Source organism: Anser anser (assembly GCF_964211835.1).
Source record: "Anser anser genome assembly, chromosome: 4".
Classification (NCBI taxonomy): domain Eukaryota; kingdom Metazoa; phylum Chordata; class Aves; order Anseriformes; family Anatidae; genus Anser; species Anser anser.
The window spans coordinates 32,592,657-32,616,900 of NC_139724.1; the positions used below are offsets into that span (position 1 = coordinate 32,592,657).

The 24,244-nt window shown below is 45.8% G+C and overlaps 1 protein-coding gene across 1 annotated transcript in view; it reads left to right on the forward strand.

The window, feature by feature from the left end:
• Positions 1–9,745: 9,745 nt before the first annotated feature.
• DCHS2 (dachsous cadherin-related 2) overlaps positions 9,746–24,244 on the forward strand; it is a gene marked incomplete at its 5' end in the record, with an annotated part of 107,218 nt that continues 92,719 nt past the window's right edge. The window contains one exon of the mRNA XM_083835067.1: positions 9,746–11,590. Coding sequence (XP_083691193.1) covers positions 9,746–11,590 — 1,845 coding nt within the window. The remainder of the gene's footprint in view (positions 11,591–24,244) is intronic.

The following is a 24,244-nucleotide window of genomic DNA, read 5'->3' on the forward strand; positions in this document are numbered from 1 at the left end:
CACCTCAGGGGTGGAAGCAGTAGAGCTCTTTGGGTTGTTTTGTGTGCAAGTATCACACAGTATCACACAGTATCACAGATTTCTAGGTTGGAAGAGACCTCAAGATCATCGAGTCAAGTAAATAAGCTCAGTTTTTCAGAGCAACTTGGGTGTCTTCCATACCTGTGGTATGAGTGACTTGCAGTCGGGGAAATTGATTTCTGGGTAATTGAGAGCTGTCTATATTTCCAAGGCTATCCAACAATTCTGACTACATGGCTGTTATTTGCATAATAAAATGGACATATTCTAAATGAATAAGAAAATTAAATTGGTCACTGCAAGAGACTTGCATCTGTTTCATGGACTAACAATGTGCAATTCTGAGTGGTCCAGATTTTATATTTCCCCAGCACGCTGCTGATTCCTAGCTTCTAATTGATACTTCTGCTATAGCTTTGTCAGGCAGTTAATCTGCCAGGCAATAAGGACACAAAATTGTTGCAGTAAATAAAGCATTTCAGATAAGCACTGTAGTGCTCAGTTGAAGAAGCCCATGGGAATACTTCAGCTCATTCTGATTTCCTTTAAAGATTATCTTGGCCACAAAGTACTATTATTTGTCCTTACAATATGACTTTTTTTCTGGAAAATGTTAACACAAGCTCTCTTATATCATATTGTCTTATAATAAATTACCATGGTTTGGCTGATGTTCTGGTTACAGTCTGCTCTAAAACAGAAGGAAGGGAAGTAGCCTAAAATAGCAATTAGAAGAGAGATTTGAGGGTCATGCATTATTTTCTATTCCTGTCACTAGTTGAGATCTCAGCTCAAAATGCTTTGAAGTCACAGGAAATCCTTTTATTGATCTCAGCAGGTTTTGGATCAGGTGCATTCCCTCTGACCTCAGACAAGTCAGGTGCCTTCTGTGCTTGGAAAGGAAACATGCAAGCTCTGCTTACCAGTCGGACAGGATTGCCGTAAAGCCTAATTCATTCACATCTGCAGAGAGCAGTAGAACCCGCAAACCAAGGCCGCTTTTTTAAGTACAACCTGTTATTTCTGTGTAGATTAATTCATTTTACCTTCCTACTCGCTGCCAACAGTCTGTTTAGTGCAACAAAATCCTGACAGCCTGTGTCAACAACCGAAAGCAGCTATTTTATGACAGGGAGAGAAAAGAAAAGAAAATACAGACCTGAACTCTTCCCCTTACAGGGAATGTATTAGTTGAAGGATTTCGTTGTGTATGAAAATAAAAATTGTGGCTATCATTTAAAAGACCTTCTCATAAAAGAAATGCACGTTAAATTAAAACCGCTGTTACTTTTTTCATTCCCGTGCAATATGGACCCCTCCTGGTTCTTGATGAAGAGCGAGGTGAAATATCGCACGACTGAGCTGCAGAGAAAATACAGGCTGTTCCAAGCACATCAGCCAAAATGAGCGTTCAGAGAGAGATCACTGTGTCATGAGCTCATGCTGGCAATATGGTTTTTTCTATGGGTGTAAACTGAGATTTGAGCCTAGGAGAGACCCTATAGCGAGCCTCACAGGAGCACTTCCACTTGTGTTGTTTTCTTTAGCATCAGCAAGGAAGCTGTGAGCTGCTCCCAGACCTGGAAGCACTGCAACAGTCCCCGGCGGGTGCCACAGCCCAACAGTCACCTCCACCTCCCTCGGCGATAAACTGATGACAGAGCCAGAGATGGAAACATCCAGATCTTAGCAAGGAGACAACGTAATTTTGTCCCATGTAACTATTTGCCTTTGCACTCCCATTTCAGATGGGGAAGGGCTGTGGTGGGTGGGTGCAGAGATGTAGTGGGCAGGGGTGGGGATGCAGCAGGCAGAAGCAGGATGGGACAGTGGAGGTGCATGGACCCCCAGTCTTTCTTCATTTCTTCTGAAAGGAAAAGGATGCCCTGAGCGTGGCCCAAAGTCAGCAAAGTGCTGGATTTCTCAGCATCCCGACTTTGCAGTCCAGTAAGTGCCATGCTGCACATTTTACAATTCCTCTTAAGAATTTCCTATCTGTATTACTGACAAAGCCTAAAAATCATATTAGTAATTCTTCTCAATGTACTAAAAAAGGATAGTAGCTTGTTAGGAAAAAATGTATTTAAAAATAGGTGCACTCTTCTAATCCCCAAAGCACTGGCACCGGGTTTTAGAGTGTGACTGGGTCAGGGGGACCCTGGTGTTGGGAAGGGACTTCCCCAGCAGCACGACCCCAGGCACCTACGTAGACAAGCAGATTTAGGAATCTGGTTTCATTTGCCCAGTAGCATTGTCCAGCACCATTCAGCGAAGTGGTGTGTCTTGTGTTATTTTGAAAGAAGCAGCCGTGGAGCCTTTGACACTGGAATTTGGAAGCGATGCACCCAAGTCAGGCATGAACAAATGGCAAGGGTGACTGAAACAGTGAGCTAGGCATACAGACAGTCCTTGCCTAAAATTAGCTATATCAGTTTAGTCTTCCTACATTTTCGTTTTACTGTAGCCACATGTTAGGGCATGTATGTATATGGGTTTAGAAGAAATGTTTTCCTTTTGGACACGTCTAGCAGTCTTCCTTTTTCCTATAAATATACACTTAAAATTATAAAGTTTATCATAGAGCCTTGCTTGAAGGCTTGAAAGCTTCTCCTTTCTATTCTTTCTGGTTGAATTCAGTCTGAAATACAAGCACTGGTTTCTGTACCTACTGCCGAATGATATATGCAAGTGTTACAACCCTTAAACAGTTACAGGATATAAAGTCAAGGAGGTGAATATTCTCATATATAACTGGAAGCAAAGAAAAGGCATTAAAGAAGACATTACATTGACAATTTCTTGTCAGGGAAGAACATCTGTTTTTAGTGAGTCTGCAATCTTCACATTTTGAAACTTTAAAGTTACTGCTGCAGCTCTGTGATCTCAAGTATTCCGATTATTATAGCATCTGATAGTTGACATTCCAGCTACCAGAGCAGAAGACACATAGCTGAAATTGGTAAATGCCTACATTATTTTATTCTTAAGCACACCAGGAAAAAAAAAAGTATTGGGGGGGAGGGGGGAGCAGTGGTCAAATACTGCTAGAACAGGCTGTAAAAAGCAAGCAGCGAAAAACAAGGCCTGAGGCATGACCTTGGGATCTGAGCTAGTACGTGGCAGAGAGCTTCTCGTCCCAGTGCATGTGCTGTGCACAGGCACTAGTTTGTCCCTAGAAGCCGTGATGAGGGGATATTTGGGCTTGTCTGGCATTTAACCTGCCCCTTTGGCCTGTTATTTCAGGCTCAGCACCCTGAGAGTGCTCCTGTGGCATCACCTGCTGAAAAGCAGGGTCAGCATTTCTTCAGGGCACTTTGTCCATTGCACGACGCACATGTGCCCTGCGGACAAGTAATTCAACATCTGCATGTGCTCCCCTGTGTGGAGTGGTGATAATGAACCTTTTCAGCCCTATAAAGATTCTGTAAAGACAAACTCTGTAAAAAAGGATGAAGACCTTGAATAAGTCAGTGAGAGCATCATAAAAATAAGATTTCCCCCTATAGACATGAAGCGGCTGGAGGAAGCTGGCAGGAAACTGCTTATAGATTCTGCTTCTAAGCCTTAAATTAAAACAGGCAATCAACTTCATCTCCAGCATTCGGTCTTGGCTTACTTTCAAGCAAACAGGATCCATTAATTAGGATTTACACGAATGTGTTTTCACACATAGTAAAAATGGGTGCCTACTCAAAAACCGTGAGGTGTTCCTCCACCACTTACCAAAATGAAATCAACAGAATTAGCTAACCAGCAGTTTACCTCTAGCTGCCAGCAAAAACAAACCTGCTGCAGAAGGTAACACAAACATCTGCTCTTCTCCGGCTTCTGCAGGCTGTCACCTCCACACACGGATGCGTAGGACGGCGTAACACCGTGTGTCCTGAAAATCAGCAGGTCAGGGCACTTGCACGGTGGAAAAATGAGGATTGCTTTGTTCCTGTGTATTTATAGACACACCCACCCACCTTCTTTTTAATAGGCGGTTTAAGAAAACAGGCAAACCTTTCAAAATCGTAATTATGCTAGTGTCAGCCGGAGCGCAGCAGCCAAGACTCAGGCGTTCAAGCTCCTTATGAAATTATCATCTGGAAAAGGAGTGCAGAGGCTCAGAAACTGCTGGTTGGTTAGTTGCTTTTAATTTGCGTGTGCGTGTGTGAAAATAGCCAGGGGCCTTAATTCACACGTGGATTACAGTGTATTTTAGTTTTAAAAGCAAAGCCCCTTTCCGATTTATAGCTATTTTAAATAATTACTAAGTTCTGAACAGCGAGGGAATCAGCTGGCACAGTGACTGGAGCATACTAAGATCCAGCTTTGTGCCGACTCTCTCTCCGCTCAGTGCCACAAGCTCGAGTCCCCAGCAGGGACTTGCTCTGATGAAGTGATAGCAGCAGGTTTCCAGACCTCCAGCGCGCTGTGTGGGCTGTTCTTCTGTGATGAGGGCAGCTGCCCTGGGAAATGGGATTTTCGTAGATTTGAAAGCCAGAAAGGAACATTCAAATCATTTAGCCTGACTTCATTTTACTCGGTAATTCCTGCCTAAAGCCCTATAATTTGTGACTGAAAGGGAACATATCTGTTAGACGTCTAATCTTGATTTAAAGACTGCAAGTGTCAGAAAATGCATCGTATCCCACAGTATCCTGTTGCAGTCATCCTTACTGTTTGCATCTTGTTTGCAGGCTGAAGGCTGCTGACTTTCAACTTCCTACTACCGTATTTTGACTTGCTGGCACCAGTGGTGCTGTGTGCCACATTAACCACAGTTAATGCTGGCTAAATGACTTCCCTGAAGGGAAATCTGGGAAGAGCTAGGTCAGAGCAATCCTGCCTCTGCAGGCTTCTTACGCCTTCAGATATGGTTGTAAAGCTTTTGTGTTACTTGTGAAAAGTCAATACAGTGGTCAAAGGAGGTTACAGTGTTAAATCTGACCTGGGATTATTTCTTCTCAAGCTTCCTGGAGTTCATCTCCAAGTTTTAGGGAGACCACTAAATTCCAGATTCAGTGTTGGTAAGCAGATGCAAAAGACAACTCTACGTGAAATGCAACTCATACAGTTGAAACCTCTTGTGTTTTCCCGCCTGGCCCCAAAGGGTGAACCCTTCTCCATCTTAAAGGGGCTGCTTCAAGCCTGCACTGGTTTGTCAGGAAAACACACAAGAGAAAAAATCCTGTTTCTGTTTTAGAAATAATTTTATAATATGTTAGGTGTGACATATACTGCAAACCACACAAGGAAGTAAAGAGCAATCAAAAATAGGGTCTTTTGCTTCTGGATAAATATTATCGCTAGAATAATAAAATCTGTGGCTAAGCTTATAAACTATATAGAGAGCGTATGTATATATGTGTATATATATAAGTGAATAGAATGTCAAAATCTGAATGAACACAGATCTAGCAGAATCTCATTTATTTCTGTTAATATTTAATTTCATAAATAATTTGACTGATTTTTTCAGAAACTTTCTTCATTAAAAAAAAGGATCAGTTATGTATTACGCATAGACAAGAAGGGTCTTCATCCTGCCAGCAATAGTAGGATTAACGTGATGTGGACAGAAGAAGGAATTTGGATTTCCCAGGCTGTTTGGTGAACCTACCGGCTGGCTGCGAGGCAGCTAGGAGCAGTACACTTGACAAGTGGTGCGGTGCTCTGGCTGGTAGATGGAAAGGCATGGAGTACAAACGGGGCGAGATTGATGGCAGAGAGACTACCAAAGGTCTGTGATGGAAACACAACATCGGGACAGATTAGGCCTGGATGATAGCACATGAGATAAGTGAGCTAGAAATAAAGTTAATGTGAAGTTATCGATCTGGGTAATCTTACTTAGACGGTTATAACCGAGTGACAAATCCTGAAGTGATTGCACATGGAAGGCAGCAGCAACACCCACTCCACAGAGGCAAAGGCACTGCAGCACACCTGGAACTACAAAGAAAAAATAATAACAATAAAAAAACAACTACTACTTTTCCTACCTGTAGCCTCATTCTCTCAAAACAGCTTGAAAGCCTCTCCTATGTTGGAAGGCAAAATCAGGTATGCTATTTCCCATCGGATTCTGGCAATGAAGTGATTCTTGATTAGTGAATGCTCAAGCATCTGTTCCGCAGCAAAAGGAGTTCAGCAAAACACTTTGTGCTCAAGAGTGACGGGATGGCTCCCAGGAAAACGAAATAAAATCAAATCACTCTTAACTACATTGTGCTGCGTTAGTAGGAAAAGCAGTCCCGTACATTGCTTTCTATTACAGTCACTGTGACCAGCCTTCATTTGGTCACTGGCAAATCTTTTGTGCAGCTGACACTCCTTCAGAGAGGTGTTGCTGAAATCAATACACGCCTGCCTGGGGAGCTATAAATAATGAAACGCCTGATGATCTGCAAAGTTAACGCTTTCTCCATACATCATGTATCCCAGGCTGAGTATTCGAAGTGACCCCAGCCGGTAAGGCTGTGGACAGGCATTCTTCCTTAGATCCAGCTGCAATAGTTGGAGATATTAGTGCTTCCCCACCCCACAGTTCTGCCAGAAAGGTGATTTGTATGGGATCTCTGCAATCCAGTGTAGGAAAAATAGCACTGGGGTTAATGGAAATTGTTGTTCCAGTGTTGATTAAACCCAATTCGTGTCCTTAAACCAAACCCACAGAGGATCAGGGAACGCCATCTGGTAGGCAGAAACGCAAGCATGGTGCCCACTTGCTGAAAGTCAGTAACAAGCAGCTGACACCGTACTGTCCTCAGACAGCACAGGAAATAACCTCATGGAAAGACTTTTCCATTTTTTTTTTTTTTCAGCTCTATCTGGAGCAGTTCAGCCACCCTCTGCCCTCAGCTGGCTGCTACCTCCCATATAATGCATGCTGGAAAGGACCTGAAGAGCTCCGGCTCTCTGTCAGTACAGAGCCAGCTGGTTTGGCTGGAGCGGCTGCTGTGGGCTGACTTTGCTGCAGGAAGGGAAGCAGTCGTGCTGCTTCAGCACCACCTCAGCTCCATGGGTCCTGAGTGTCTTGGGGACACATCTGAGGCTGCCACAGCTGCTGCGTAGGCAAGGCGATGTGTGTAGGTACCAGTAAGTCTAGCAGTGAGGGACCTTCATGGCTGTGACGACGTGATCTCTTTCAGTGATCTTTTGTGCTCTAGTATTGTACCACAGCTTTGCTTTGCTACATTTTAATTCTCCTTGAAGGAGGAAGAATTTCCGATTAGCCCAAGGAGCATTAAACCATGGTGAGCATCGACTTACAATCACGGGCCGGTTACATTTGAGCAGCTGATCCAGTTATTGGCCCCGCTTCCTTCCTCGCTCTCTTCCTGGAGGCTGGGTCCCTGCCACAAGGACAGCTGACCTGGCACACGGAGCTGCCCCGGGATCACCGCAGGTCGCTGCCTTGCACAGCATAGCGGTGCCGACGTGGGGCTGCCTGGAGGAACGCCAGGTTGCTGGAAACGTCACTGCTTTGGAAGTGTTGGCGTGAGCTCTTCACCTGCCTATAAAGGCAGGGGTGGCCACCTCCAGGAAAGCATTTGGCGCCAGCCAACATCCCTTGCCTTCAAACAAGGTCATGTCTAAGTGCAACAAAATGAGTAGGGGTACAAATACACAGCACGCTATTCTGTCTGCTCTTTACACCATAAGCTTAGGTAGAAGATGTAAGTAGCAGCCAAGTGTTGTTGCTGCAAGAATGACTCATTTGGGATGTCGGGGTAGTGCACTGAAAATTTGCACCCTTCCTTTGGGATAACGTTGCTGTGGTAGCTTCCCTTTGTGCCTGATGTGATGCCACTTCTATTTTACACATAGGTCAGCATGTCACTGGGAAGATGGGGAACAGCGGGGGTAGCTAAATATATCCAGGAGACTGCAAGCATCTCCTCAAAATTTAGAAACTTCTGTTTGTGATTTGTGGAAGAAAGGGAATGAGATCATGAACACGGCAAAAGAGAGGGGGACAAAAAGCTTAAGAAGGAATGGAGAAAGGAAGAAAATGCTCAGAGGAGGCAGAAGGACAAAGAAGGTGGAGGAGCACTCACGAGGTAGGGCTCAAAGTAGGCAGCACATCTGTGCTGTCCCACAGATGCGGCATTTCTGGAAACATGCTGCAGTTGGGCAGGGTTTTACATGACTTTACATGATGTAAAACTGATGATGTGCCCTGGCCTCACAAAACACAGGGATGCTGGGTTATCTATTTCTATACTGCCAGAACCTCAGACAGCTAAGTCCGTCTTATTTTTTTTTTTTTTCCAGCTGCCTCCATGCTTGCTGTGTCTGAATACAGAACCTTGCTCCTTAGGCACTGCCTGAGCTTGGCAACAGCAGGTTTTGTTTATTTCCTCAGTAAACGCGCCTGACTGAACATGATTCACATGTTTTCTTAGTGACTGCATGGGCTGCATGGGACATGGCAGTTTTTCCAAACTTGCTGTGATTCAATGGAATTTAGGCATTTTCATATTGAACATCTGTGACTTGGGGAGGATCCATGTGTTTTCTCAATGAATATGAATGGAACTGGCAAGGGCCTCAGCGTTTCCTTCTTGCTTCTATGCTTGTAATTATCGCAGTATATAAATATACAGAGACTTTCTCAGAATTTGCACTGTGCCTAAGAAGATCTGACAAAATCTAGATTTTGCTCAGCCCTGTCTCTCTACGTAGGGAGGCCAGTCAGATGTAGCGATACGATCTGTGCCTCTCCCCTCCCGCACATGCAGGCACACACACTCGCAGACTTCCAGACTTACTTTGAAAACTGCTTTTCCCTCTTACCTCGGTATGTTGACTTTTTAGGTTATAGCAACGTGGGAAAAAGCCACCCTTCTCTTCCCTTCTCCTGCCCTACGTGGATACTTTCAGGGCTGTTGCAGCGGCTTTGCCCCTTCCTCAGGGAACTGGTGCTCTGGCAGTGGGATGTGGGTAGCAGTTCCTAGGGAGGCAAGTAGCAAAAGAGCTGCTCTCCCAAGTGCCCCATGCTCCTTCATAGCAGGGGACCTAACCCGCAGCATCTCCTCCTGCCACTTTATTTTCTTTGCCCTGATTTCACTTGTCTGCCCTAGGATGAATGTGCTTTTCTCCGACTGGCCGGCAGGAGAAAGGGGAAATGGAGTTTGGGAAGGGAGCAGCGGGAGCAGCAGGAGGCTGCAGGTAACTGTTGAAGCATCGCACGTAGCTTTCACGGGAAGATGGATGTCTGGTACTTAGCATTTATATGACGCCGTATATTCTCGGTGGCACCGAAGAATCACTAATTCTTCCCAGTCAGATACGGGAGTCAGGAATAGCGAAAAAGGAAGGAAATCCTGGTCCCACTCAAGCCGACCCAACTTCCTCCTTAGAGCTTACTCCTGGTAAGTGCTCCCCTGCCGTGCCGAGCGCTGTTTACTGACCTAACGCTGGGATAAAGAGCGAGCCTAGAAAGCGAAGACGCGAACATTAAGGCGAGAAAAATCCTGGCCGAACACGGCAAACCCTCGCAGGTTTCCGTCCGATTTAAATCCCTCCCCGTGCCCCCGCGTGCCCCGGCTCCCCGGGGCGCTCCGCTCCCGCCCGAGCCCCCCCAGCCCTCCGAGCGCCGGGGGGCGGCGGGGCGGGGGCTGCGCGGGGCGGTGGCGGCGGCGGGGAGCCGCCCTGCCCGCCCCCTCGCACTCGCTCGTCCTCGCAGCGCCTTGCAGGCTCGCAGGCTCTCCTGCCGGCGCAGCGGAGGAGCATGGCGGGGCGGCGGCGGGGCGGCGGCGGCGACAGGTGCCGGGGCGGCCGAGGGGGGCGAGGCGGCGGCGGAGCCCCGGCGCCGGCCGCCCCGTCGGGGCGGGCGCTGGTGCCGCTGTGGCTGTGGCTGTGCGCGGCGGGCGGCGGCGGCGCGGCGCCGGCCTACAAGCTGAGCCTGGCGGTGGACGAGGGGCTGCCGGCCGACACGCTGGTGGGCGACATCCGCGCCGGGCTGCCGGAGGGCTCCGCGCCGCCGGGGGGCTTCCTGCTGTCGGAGGGCAGCGGCGAGTCGGCGGTGCTGGCCGACTTCCACGTGCAGCCCGACACGGGCATCATCCGCACGGCGCGGCGGCTGGACCGGGAGCGCCGGGCGCGCTACAGCTTCGCGGCGGCCACGCTGCGCGGCGACGTGGTGCAGGTGGAGATCGCGGTGGCCGACGTGAACGACCACCCGCCGCGCTTCCCGAGGGACCGCCTGCGGCTCGACGTGTCGGAGCTGAGCCCCCCCGGCACCGCCTTCCGCCTGCCCGCCGCCCGCGACCCCGACGCCGGCCGCTTCGGCACGCAGGGCTACGCGCTGCTGGCGGCCGGCGAGCCGCCGCTCTTCGCGCTGCGCTACGGGCGCCCGGCGCCGGGCTCGCCGCCGGAGCCGCTGGACCTGGTGCTGCTGCGGCGGCTGGACCGGGAGCGGGCGGCCGAGCACCGGCTGGTGGTGGAGGCGTGGGACGGCGGCAGCCCGCGGCGCCGCGGCCGGCTGCGGGTGGCCGTGCGGGTGCTGGACGAGAACGACAACGCGCCCGCCTTCAGCCGCGCCGAGTACCGGGCGCGCCTGCGGGAGGACGCGGCGCCGGGCACGGCCGTGTGCCGCCTGCTGGCCACCGACCCGGACCTGGGCGCCAACGGCGAGGTGCGCTACGCCATCAACCGCCGGCAGAGCGACCCCGACGGCTACTTCGCCGTGGAGGAGCGCAGCGGCGTGCTGCGGCTCCGCCGCCCGCTGGACCGCGAGGCGCGGGCGCTGCACCGCCTGGTGGTGGAGGCGCGGGACGGCGGCGCGCAGCCCGAGGTGTCCAGCGCGCTCGTCTCCGTGGCCGTGCTGGACGTGAACGACAACCGGCCGGCCATCCGCCTGCTCTTCCTCACCGAGAGCGGCGGCCCGCGGGTCTCCGAGGGGGCGCGGCCGGGCGACTACGTGGCCCGCGTCTCCGTCTCGGACGCCGACGAGGCGGGCGGCGAGCCCGGCGTGGCGCTGGCCCTGCGCGGCGCCGACGGCGCCTTCTCGCTGCGCCCGGCGGGCGCCGGCGTCTTCTTCCTCTGCGTGGCGGCCCCGCTCGACCGGGAGCGCCGCGACCTCTACGAGCTGCGCCTGGTGGCCCGCGACGGCGGCGCGCCGCCGCTCTCCGCCGAGCAGCCGCTGCTGCTGCGCGTCGCCGACCTCAACGACGAGGCGCCCGCCTTCGCGCAGCCCCACTACCGCGCCGCCGTCTCGGAGGCCGCCTCCCCCGGCACGGCCGTGCTGCGCCTCAGCGCCTCGGACGCCGACGAGCCGGGCTCGCCCAACGCCGAGGTGCGCTACGCGCTGGAGGGCGCGCCCGCCGCCCTGGCGCTGCTGCGCATCGACGCGCGGAGCGGCGCCGTCAGCACCCGCGCCCGCCTCGACCGGGAGCGGCAGGCGGCGCTGGAGCTGCGGGTGGTGGCCCGCGACGGCGGCCGCCCGCCCCGCTCCGCCTCCGCCCGGCTCAGCGTCCGCCTGGAGGACGCCAACGACAACGAGCCCCGCTTCGAGCGGCGCGTCTACCGCGGGCGCCTCCCCGAGCACGCCGCGCCCGGCCGCTGCCTGCTGCAGGTGAGCCCCGGGGCGGGACACGACGGCGCCGGCACCCCCGACGGCACCGGCCCCACGACGGCCCCGTGCCCCCGACGGCCTCGTGACCCCGACAGCCGGCCCGCCCCGATGGCTGTGACCCCCCGACGGCAGTGTCACCTCGGCTGCCGTGTCCCCCCGAGGGCCAGCCCGCCCCGACGGCCCCGTCCCCCCGACGGCCGCCCCGGCCCTCCGGGCGGGATGGGAGCAGCAGCGCCGTGCACTGTGGTGGCTAAGTCATAGCCTACACAGCCTACGGGTGCTTATTTTCTTGGTTTTAGGGCTTTAGGTTTTCTGCCCTAGAATAAAAATATCGCTTACACCTTCTGCAACGTGAAGCAGCCCAGGTAATGAGCACAAAAGCTTGGATCTGCAGAGATTCAGGTGCCGGCTCTCTCCAAGCCCCACACAGTTAAACAGCCTGTTTAAGCTGCCCGCTTTGGAGGATTTGGGAGAGTCCTCAGTGTAGAATCAGTAAGATCACACATCTCGGAGGGTAAGTGTGGTGCACAGGGGAACTTTATGGCAGAGAGCAAGTGTGACACAGAGGGACCTGACATTAAAAAGCATTTCTGGGGCTTTGTAATGTTGTCAGAGCTCTCTCGGATAATGAAGAGAATCAATTCACCCTGCCTTTACAGAAAGTGATTAACGCTGATAGAAAAAAATGTCCGCTTTTGTACATCAAAAAATCCTGCGTAAGTGAGGTTGAATGGAGGTTTTTCAAGGCCAGGATTTGCCAGATACCCCTTCTGCCTTTAGCTTGGAAGATTTCAGAATTTCTACACTGGAAAGCCTTCAGCTTTGTATCTCGTATCCCAAAGCAACGAGAAAACCTGGCTGCAGGGCTGGTGCGCGGGGCCCCTGCGGTCCGTGGTGCTGAAACACAGCGACTCGTGCGTGTGGTTTGGCCGGACAGGCGCTGCTTGAAGGACCTGGGGAAAAAAATAGAAATGCTGGGGTTTGGTACTTGCTCGATACAGGTTTTCTAGCAGGTCAAAGCACCACATGCGAGGGTATCATCCAGGGTGTGCTGAATTTTGCAAACATCACCAGGCTGCCGTGATCCTTCTTAGAGAGTAGGAAAAAGTAGGCAGGTTACATGGGTGGATGATCAGACCTGCGAGATTAAAGCCAAAGGTGATCCAGAGTGTGGGAGGAATAGGAAATGAGCATCCCTTGGACTGCCGGGGAAGGAAGCTGCTGTTTCTGCGTGCAGATTAATCCTGTACCATTGGAGTGATGCCCACATTTCTTACTAGGCTTAATAGGTTTAATCCTTAAACGTGCTCCCTTTTAAAATATCCATTTCCAATCCATTTTCCCTGCTTTCATCCTATTCACCTGTCATAAGCAGGAAAAGCTCTCATAAAGCAGGTGGCTTCATTTTCATTGCTGTTGTAGCTTCAGTGGGTGCTGTGAATGAAGAAAATAGTTTTTGCTTTGGCCAAGCCATCTTTCAGGATCCATGGTAGGAGTCCTGGCTCTCACTTGGCTCTTGAACTTCAGAGCTAGCATGAAGAGGGGGTGACCCCAGAATGTGTTATTGCTCCTCCTGAAAACAAACACCACAAAATGCTGGGCAATTTGTTCCCTTGTGTTCTTCGCTGCACGCTGTTGATGGGAGATTTCTTTCCTTCTGTGAGGCCTTTTACTCTGGCTGTGACTCTCAGTTAGGTTTTCGTTCCCTTCTGCCTCCTTGCCTTTGGGATAATATCTCATGGGGTAGATAAATGAAGTGTGTCAACTTGCATTTAAGCCTGTCTGTCAGTGGTTTCTGCTGTTTTGTAGAAAGTCACTGGTTGAAGGAATTAACTGCACTGCACTTAGGGGACATGGAGTTTTCAGCAGCTGCTGCAACCACTGCTCATTTCCAGGCATAGGGACAGGATTTTCCGTGTTGGCAAAAAGCTCTCCCTTCTGGTGAAGATTTCCCAGGAAAGGAGAATCTGCATCCTGAAAAATAAGTGGTGTTTGTTTACATTGGCTAAGATAGAAAGAAGCGTGGCAATGTAATGATTGCATCACTGAAGAAAATAACACAGGTGAGATCAGAAATCTGAGCAGACAAATGGGAAAAAGTCTAAATGAAGAAAAGGGAAGATCAATGTGGAAGTGATTGGACATTGGAAAGTACTGCACAGGTATACAGTGAAACACGTATAACTAGATTTCTGAAGATGTTATTAGAGTTTATCACATTTTTGTCTCTTTTTGGCTACTGAACTTCTGTCTTGTAAAAGGTTGTGGTAGACGCACCTTTGTTAAAATATAAGGATTACCATGGGTAATTGAATCAAGTCTTATGCAGGAGATGGTGTAGGCTGAGTTTGTGCGGTGTGGTCACCATTATGGCACATTGCGAAGGACGGTGGCTGCAGGGTGAACAAGGGGCATGTTTCATGGTTCCCGTTGAAGGGCAATGGTCTCTGAGGCGGCAGCACTTCTGAACTTGTAGCCTTTGGGGCGCTTTCATAAGTAAAATGCAAGTCAGGACAGGTTGGGTAAGGGAACTTTCAACATAATACGAGTCTGTTTTCTGTGGATCTTCAGTATGACCTAGAAAGGAGATAAGATGGACAAAAAGCGAGAGCAGCTCTGGCTTTCTTCTTTTTTTTTTTTTTTCTTTCTATACTTTTCATCCCAGTCTAATGGAGCAATGTGATTGCAAAGCCTGTGGACAGCTGAGTGATGATGATGATGATGTCCTGTTTCCTTGCTCCTTGGTGTCAGCTTGGCAAGTTCAGTTGGGTTTAACAGACGATGATTTATGCCTCTGTGATGATTGCACCTCTGTGGCCTAAGGGTGATGAGTGTGACCGAGTGTCTCTCTTGTGAGCCATTCTCTTACTCCTAATGTAATGAATTGAGGAATAAAGTTTTCCCGTTGACCTGACTTGATAACACAGGTTAAATTCTCATTACTAATTTCATTTTCGAGCTTTTTAGGTGATTGCAGTGCTTTGTAATACTCATTGAAATGGCTCTCTCTAGTACAATACATCTATCTCAAAATTAGAGTACTGAGTTGCGAGGTCTGTCAGGATTTTCAGTCTCCTACCTGAAGCAGCAATATATTTTCTTTGTCTCTCATGCAGCAGGCTAAAACTTGATTTAAAGGAAAATAATTCAGTACATCAGGTTGGCGCCTCTTTTCCTTAGGTTGTACCTTTTACCTTGGTGAAGCAAAAATGTGCCAGTTCTGCTTTGTGTCCTCCAGGGACTCCTGCGTAAATGACTATTTGTCCCTTATTGGGCTATGCAGAGCTTAGAGTTAGAAAGAGATTTGGTGGCTGTTGCAGATCTCAGCTGAACTCTTATTTCAAGCTTAATGGAGGTGTTTATTTTGTGTTACACAGCACGGCACATTCTGTATATGTTTGGGACTGGTAGGTTAAACTTGCTTCCCCAGCCGGAGTGTGCTGGAGCTTGTGAGGTGCTCTGTGGCAGGAACGTAGCTCACTTAATTCTGCACATGAGTTCTTAGGAAAAGTATAATAATGTGTTAAAAGCCTGTAATTGCATCTTGAAGAGAACATAAATCGTCATGAATTAGTGACAGTCATGTCAGTAGAGTTTTCTTGTTTTCCTAAGTTCATTTTCTTTCATGGTTTATCAGAAAATATGTTTATTGGCTTTTGAGTGATCTCTGACAGCACAGGAGAAAAAACATATGTTAACTGTCAAATGATAAAGACCTATGTACATTCCGCTGTTATGACAACTTGCACTTTTCTGGTCCATTAAGGAGGCTGTTTTAACTCACTGGTTAGAGCTCCTCCGTTCCTTTTATTTAAAAATGACGGTCCTTCTGGTGCTGAGATTGTGAGGGGTTTGTAAATGCAATGACAGCAAAGAAAGATTTTGTTTAGAGCCCTAGAAGCTAGCCTAAGTACACTTGCAATTAGTCCATGATTAGGGAAAGGCCTGCAGGTTTCTATAAAATAATATTTAAAGGTATAATAAGAAGGTTGCTTTGTTTTTGATTTTTGTTTAAGTGCTTAGTATATTTCAGATAAACTGTTTTTACTTGAAATACACATTTCCAAGAGGCACTACCAGAAGGAGAGGGTTCTAAAAAGGACATTTTAACATGCAGCTGTTCCTCATTTTTTCTCTGCTTTCTGCAAAATAAAAAGAAAGAAAAGTAAGAGTATGAAAAGGGATGAGGGATACATCCCTGCTAGAAGTGATGGAGGCTTGGAGGCTGTAATCTTTTGCTGGGCCCCTGACCAGGTAGCAGCACAGCCTGCAGACTGCATTTTCCTTTCTTTTCTTTCCCTGAATGTTGAAGCAGGGAGCTGAAAGGACTGTCCTTTCTCTGAAGGTTTTGGTTTTAGATCATTTCATCCACGCTGCGGTTACTAGAAACAGAAATGAAACCAACAAACTAGACTATAAGGAGCTGTAAAATCTGGCTCATCCTCACTAGACGTAAGAGAAAAAGAGGCTGGAGGAGATCAGGCCATGTGGGCAACTCTTAAGTTTCTTGAGCTTTCCAGGTCTAGCTTGGCTGTATCCTATTTCAAGAATTCAGCTGCAGGGAAGAGTTAGGTTTTGTTTGTTGACTTAGAATGATACATTTTAAAGCTACTGTAATTGACAACAGGGAGACCAAAAGCCAGGCTGAACTACAGTTACAGCAAAGAAATCAATCATCTCACCTCTAATTACAATGCAACAGTATTTATTCATTCATCCATCCAATTAATACTATATTATTAAGTCTGACAGCAGTCACCATATCATGATTTATCTGTTTGGTATATGATTTTGAAGCAATTATTTTTCTATAAATTCACAACAGATATCCTTTTGCACTCCGGAAGCCATTCAGTAGATTCTCGGTAGATTATAACAGCTTTGCAGAATAAAATCAGTTTTCATGGCTGCCCTGAACTTTATTTGATCTATAAAATATGTAGCTTCACAAGTATGGATGGTCTGGGCCCAGAGAATAATAAGTGGCTCTTTGACTGTGCAATATTCTGATGATTCCTGTATGGAGATGGAGGAAAGGAAAAAATTCAGAAAGCAAAATACATGATTTTAATGATTGCTTTAAAGTCTCTTTAAATGAGTAGGATTTTTAAATATTCTTTTGCTTCAGAATTCTAATTTTGGTGCCCTTTAGCTTTTTAATAATAGGAAAAGAGTTTCGTTCAATAACTGAAAAGTTTATAGTAATGAGAGTCCGATTCTTGATGCTATCCTTTCAGTGCTGGTCTTAAGCACAGGCTGCATGCTTTGTAGGTGCAGGAAGCACTGATCCTAACAATGCACGGATATGAGAAGTGGGAGGTAGAAGTAAGTTCCTCCATAGTCACTGACTTTTTGGGTTAGTGGTTGGTGTGCTACTGTTTCAGATGGGAGCCAGGCCCCTTCAGAAAAGCAATGGTTTTGCTGGTGTTCACCTTTAATCAAAGAGCTGACTTCAGCAGTTGTTTTATGCCACACTCGAGCAAATTATAAATAAGCTGTAAATGGCTGGCTATGGCCTGTCTATTCATTTATCAAACATTAACGTCAGTTTATCATCCGTATAGATTTTCATAAATTGCTGGGTAAGCAGAAGGCTTAGTCTTTCCTGGAAGGTTTTAAAGCATTGGGAAATATATGAGTTCACAACCTCTTAAGGTCTAGCTTGCAATGCAAAGAGATTGACACATCACAGAGCAAGCCCTTGTTTTTATTTCACTGCTTTATTCATTCTTGAAAACAAACTTCTAATTGCACGCTTAAAAAACATGAATGATTTATAGAGTCTGCATTTGTCTTTTAAAATTCATGAGTTTGATTTAGAACCTACTCAGGAGTTTTATGGGATTTGGTGCACTGTGCATGTAGGAGAAACTTGTTCTGTGATGCGTTAATGATAGGGTTTGTTTAAGCAACCCTTACTCCCTGTTCCCTCTTAAGTGGTAAGGAGTAAGAACACCGCTGTAGCAAAGAGTGGGGGGCTCTGCCAGATTGCTTATGAAAATCCCACAATAGGTGTCAACAGCACAGAGGCACAGATATCAGCTGACACAATACACTTGGTGGAAAATACTACAGAGCTCACTTGGCACAGATGTACGTAATCTGTGCAAAAGAGGCTTCTTTCAGGAAGAGTAATAGATTTTTAATATATTACTTATAAGTCACAGTTCATTCAGTCAGTTCAGGAGCTTTTTAATTTCATTGGCACTTGAGTGAAATCATTCTTCTCTGGTGAATGTAGGACTGCAAAGGATTTGCATCATACCTGGAGAACATATCCAGTAATGGTGTATTTGATTCGGCAACAGAAGATGTGCAAACACTTCTCACCTTCTGGTAGTGAACTGCTTTCCTAATAAATGTGTGTGTGTACCTATATACATATATATGTATATATAAATGTGCAGGAGTTTAAACAGTTGCATCCTATTTAACACGTACAGGACCACACGTAGTAACTGTCAGCATTCACAGTGACCACCAGCACACAGTAATGCAGCAGGAGTGTCCCTAAGGACCTGTATGCTGGCCAGCGGTGTGTGGGTGTAAAATCTCTGCCTCGTTCTCTTGGTAATTACTAGGTTAGGGTTTTCAGGGTAGGTGCAGGAGCTATGTACCAAAGCATGTGGATCACCGAGGAAATTGTTCTGTGTGCCAAATCTGTATCATTCTCATTCCTTGCTCAGTCTCCTTTAAATCAGGCAGCATAAAGAAAATGTTAACTAGGTTTTTCTTTATGTGGGTGAAGTTTACTGTACACCCCAAAGCCTCACCCTTCATGGGTGAGACATGAGAGTAAGCAGAACATGTTTTAAGGGAAGATGCTTTTGTTGCAACCCCTTTTCCTCTGCTCCACATTGATACGGAGGTTGCTCCAGAGAGGGTCACATCTATGGACTTTGAGACACTGCTTTGCTGAGAAGTGGACTTGCCTTTTGTAACTGACAGCATAGCATTAGAGATGCTGCTCTAGGTTCTGTCTTCTCTCTTCCCTTTCCTTAAATGAAAACAAGCATTACATTTCTGCCAGACTTTAATGCGTCTGATTCCTGTTGGATGCGACTTAAAAATCCGGATGCTGTCATGCCTATTTACTTGCTCTCACAGGCTGCACTGTTTTAAGAGTAAAACTGTTGCGGTAACAACAATATCTGCTATTATACAAGCAAACGTACTGATTTCCAGCCTTGACAGATGTCTCAATCTCCCGCACTGACCTTGTGGGACTCCTGTGTAGTGTTTTCATCTCCCCTTCCCCCTTCCCCAGCTATGTCCCTCATGCAGGGAATTAGCTTGTCATGCTTATGTCTGCTCCACTTCCACTGGCTTCTACCTACATCTGGTACTGGGAAAGGGGTAACAGGAAGGGCAGTTTTTTTAACTAACGTCTGACTGAACATATGTGAGACAAACAACTTGTGTATGCCTTGGTGGTTTTTTTCTTTACAATTATAAATAAACACATATGGTTTAATGCAGCGTCCAAGGAACTGGATGTATGTCACCAATCAGAGAAACTGCACTCCTGCACTCAGCCTCTGGTAGGTTACATGCTACACCATCTTTTGTTTCCTAATGTGTAAAACCCCAGAAAGTATAATTTTATAGTACACATTCATTTTTTCGTACTATGTTTTGTAGTTTCTTTAAATTCTGAACTCATGGCCAGTCATACCAAAGTAATAGTTTATTGGAGCCTGTTCTCCCAGTTGGCCTTCTGCACCATGACTGCCTTGATAGTAGACTGACCATTTGTAGAAAAGAGGTTTTCTCAAAGATTGTTATCAAAGTCAAGGCTTTATTGATATCTTCATCTCTGCTTCCATACAAAAGTAGGGCTACATATTAAGCATTCTCATATAGACACCTAATTATTTTTACATAGCGATGTACTGTTAATCTTGTGATAGGCTATTTCTTTGGACATTTATCCAGTTTGATTCTGTAAGAAACTCCACACACTTTTATTAATTAGCTAATTTCTTGAATACGTTTCAGTTTGGTACTTTTACCACTGTAATACTTGATGATATTACTGTAGGAGTGATGTTGTGCCCTTATGTGGGAATGGACAAGATAAAGCATGTTCTGTAACATAAATTTCTGTTCCGAAAAGATTTTCAGTTGTCTTTAGATGCTGTCAGATGGAGGAGAATAAGCTCTTTGAGACAAGGATTATCACCTTGTTAATGCTTGTGCTGTACGTTGTACTGTAAGTGCCTGCTGGATAGATAGTTTTTTTTGGTGTGGTATTAGAAAATGTATTAATCTCAAGAATGTATCAACACAGAATTTAAACCTTAAAATTCACAGATATGTTTGGGGGAAGGGGATTAGTAACCTGATTTATGCCAGCTCAGTGCTTGCTCTGTTTCCAACAGTTTTGTCCCTGTTTGCGCATTTTGTGTGCCGCACTATTACTCATGCTCAAAAAGACATTGAATAGAGTATAATTTTATAGCATTTTGAGAGGTGAAATCACTAAAGGCATTTCAGACTTCTTGCTTACAATTGTAGTTACTCTAGCGTAGCTTTGGAGTAGCTTTTTAGCGCCATTAGTGCCAAGGGGCAGTTGATGCTCAAAGCCTCAGCAGAATCCTGTTGCCAGCTTGTGCTGGGGTAATAGGATGGGGCAACATTGCTCGGGGAAAACTGGCTGTTTACCTCACAGCACAAGTCAGTAATGTGTGTTTTTAAAAACGAACAAACTTGGTAATTCCTGCCTGCCTTCTGCTTTACATAGACCGCTAAGCCCGTGCAAAGTAAGTGTAAAATGCTACCATATGGTAATGCTGTACGACAACCTCGCGCCCCTTGATGGCTGCAGAAGTTGTGGGGCAGTGGGGAGCTGGAAGGCTGTTTTCAAAAGAGCCTTTGTTGCGCAAGTGTGCAGGCAGCTTAGGAACATAAGCCTCGATGAAATCAGCCAGGACTTGTTCTTTGGGGGTTTTTCAGGTTCTCTGAATTTTGAAAATCCCAGCTAATTTAATGTGTGCCTGTGTCTCCAAGGCGGAGAGAGGGAGTGCTGTATTCATGGTGCTGTAGGAGCAAGGGGATGAAATAAACTGCAGTACAAACATGACCTACTTTCCCAGAGCACAGAACTTTTTCTTAATGTCACATATTTTAACGCAGTCTGTGCTTCCATCACCAGTGACACTAGAATAATGATTTTACCCAAAGGTTGCAGTTGAAGACAGACTCACAGCTTCAAAATTTCTTTTGCTTTTAGTTTCGCGTTCATATAATTTTTAAAGGAGCTAAGAGGGGACATTTCATTCTGGTTCTAAAAAGAAAGAAGAAAGACAAAAATGTATATTTGGCTTCTATTGTTGTTTGTTCTCTCATTTTTGTTACTGTTAAGTAAAATTCCATATCCCGGAATTTGTTTCTTTTCTTTCTTTAGCTGTCTTTGAAGTTGATGTCTTTAGCAATAATTTTGGCAGTGTTGCAGTCTTATAATGATTTTGTTCTGATAGCAGGCTGCTTTTGCATTCTCTTTTCATTGAAAAAATGAACCGCCAAATCTCTTAGATTTGTGATTTGCAATTAAAGAAGTAAGGTTTGAATTTTCTTGGAACTAATCACTAATTACTACTTTTTTTTTTTCTTTTTTTTTTCTTTTTTTTTTTTTAATTCTCCATTTGTGCCTGTGTCTTTGGAGGGGAAAAAGAGTTGGCAGTGGGAACACTCATTTTGAAAGTCTAACTGCTTTTCATTTTCTGAAAGGTTTGTCTGAAGCTGTTTGTGTTGAGGACCAAGGCCAACATTCGGGACTTAGACCAGAACATGTGTTGCATTTCCAGAACACTGCAGTTATGGGATACACGTTAACCTAAAGTTTCTGAAACTCTGTTGTTGAAACACCATTTTGGAGAACATTTCTGTTTCCTGGGAGATTTCTGATGTCTATTGTATCTAATTGGAGGCCACTTAAAATGTACTTTGTTACTTCCCTTTTCCCTTCCCATCTTGTTTTCTTTTCTTCTTACCTGGTTTCTAACCATATGATCTTTTGACTAATAGCTGAGTCTGTACTAAATAAAAATGGAAAGAAATGTTGCTTCACAAAATGCAGATCGACTAAATCTATTAAGCTTTGTGTGTCTAGAAAATCCATTGTCAAAAGGATACCAAAATACTTGGCAAAATGTTGTCTTTTATCCACTTATTCTATCTTCTGCCTATTCTTCAGAACTTGTTCTAAAGTTTGTATCTGTTTTGGTCAGCATGATGGGACTGCAGTGCCCACGTTCATTTGCTCTTCTTTTCTACACTGTTGCCTCTCCTTTCGGTATTTTCAAGAGAGGTGGATTTGTTAAGACCTAGAATAGTTTTGGCTGCAACCTTGTAGTTTTATTTGTAAGTTCTTTAACAATTCTAGGTCGGATCCTCCCATTCTGAACACTGATTTAATGTTAACTTCAACATGTATAACTTCCTTTCTCGCATTTTCATTCCCATTAGTTATGATAATTGTTGATACCAGAGTGAGGAAGGTACTCCTTCACCTCTCACGCAGTGGCCAATTTTAACAGTATGCTGGCTTCTCATCTTAGCACACCCAGTTTTGCTCATTCTTTTCTGAGTATCTACATATATTTATCCTGACTGACTTAAGTCCTAGTCTTCTCTCATATCCAAACCCCCGTATTTGTCTGTTTGCCTTTAACTGTCCCTTTCATTTTTAATGTTACTTGCTTATCACTTTAAAACTGAGATACAGACTGTTTATTTCCCTCTTTATTTTACACTCAAGTTATAATTACATGGTCTGAAGTATTCATGTCTAATATCTTTATTACTTTAATTGATTTGTGAGTCTCTGAGAAGCTAAAGCTCCTCATAAAGAACTGATTCCTGGTGATGTTCTTTCTCCAAGATCATTGTAATTCTTTCTGGATATCTTCTAATCTAACCCCAGGGCTGAGGAGGCCTATAGCAGATACTGAGCTTTGTTCCATATGATGATGGGGAAAAAATCCACCAAGCAACATACCCTGTGAGCATTAACTCAACACTTTACAGCTGTTAAAATCTCATCTTCTTGCTCTAAGGACTAACCATCTATGTTTCTCTTGGCTCACAAACTCACATGTGAATTCATTCTAGCTTTGTGTGTGTGTTTTTTTCTTTTTCCTTTTTTTTTTTTTTAATAATAAAATAGGGGTTAGCTGGGGTTGCTTGTAGAGTTTCCTCTCTGCTGGGACACTTCACTGGGTGATATGTTAGGGATTTATTTCATTAGGCCATGCATTCTTTAAGCCCCTGGAATCTGGACCTCCGGGGGGTCTCTAAGCACCTTCTGGAGATACCATAAATCTTTCAAGCGACTGCTGGGATCCTGCCCAGCTCCTCTTGGCTTCTGCAGCTTCCGGCATTTCTTCAGTAACTATGCTTTTCTCCCACTTTTTTCTCACATGAATCTTATATGTCTCCAGTTAAATAAGACCCCATCTTCTTTCTCTTGTCCAAAAATTATTGAGATTGCCCCCTATGCTCATCTTTCAAGTCTTTTTCTAAGCTTGTGTTGTAGCCACTCTCTTAGTGAATATTTCTAGCTTGGGTATTCTCTGCTCTCTCCGCTTCCTCCTGGTGGACAAGCAGGAGAAAATTCACTTCTGGCTTTAATCACTCAGCCAAAGAAGCAATTGTTATTTTCAATGGCCAGTTACTTTATCTGGTTGGGGAGGTGTGGTTGGAAACTTTTACTGGAAATGGTGTGTATGAGATTTACTCGATAAAAAAAAACACTATTTATAAAACAAATTCAGAATGTCAGACAAAGTTCATGAGTGGTTTACAGGGAAGATTCCTGAACTGTCACAAGGAGTGTGGATATTGTCACTGTGCAGTTACTAAAAACGTTTTTCTTGTGTGGAATTGTTAATGAAGCCTTCAGAAAGCCTCAACAGACATACAGTCATCTTTCATATTCCCCATCCTACTTTTAAAAATGCTCTAGATAATTCAGGACTTCTGAATATTTAGAATAGCTGTAATCCCTTTCAGAATTAATATTTACTCAATTAAATAAGATGCATCCCTAAAAAGCAAGAAATGAGAAATTGTGACTGGGGAGAATAAACATCTTAGTTCTTCTATTCCTCTTGCATCAGTGAAGTTCTTAAAGGTTGCCAAGTACAGTGTAGCAATGAGTATGAGGTCTTCGGTGGCTATAATTCAGCCTACTTTTGTTTATAACTTCACTGTTGCATGTACCAAATTGGAGAAAAGAAGACCCTTGAAAAACACTTGAAAAAAGAATTTTAGCTCTGGGATGAATGCTGTTGTAAGAGTTTCACATTATGAATATCTGCACACTGCCCGAGATTCAGATGAGCTTTCAGAGCAAAAGGATGTTTTCCTTTTGTATATAGCTGTCAAAGTGAAGGATGCTCACCTAGAAAAGCTGTGTTACGAAGTAAGGATTTGCACATATGGCTTTGAAGCTACATGTGATTACCACTAAATGTACTGGTCTACTACTCATCTGCAGGGAAATTCTAGCTGTGAGACAGAAGCTGACCATAAGTTGCAGCAGCATCTTTTGAAGACCATCACAATCATATCCATTTCATGTGCTTGACATGTTCTGGTCATTTAAGGCAAGGTAATGTCAGAGCATAGGTATGTGAGACTTCTGTTTGATAC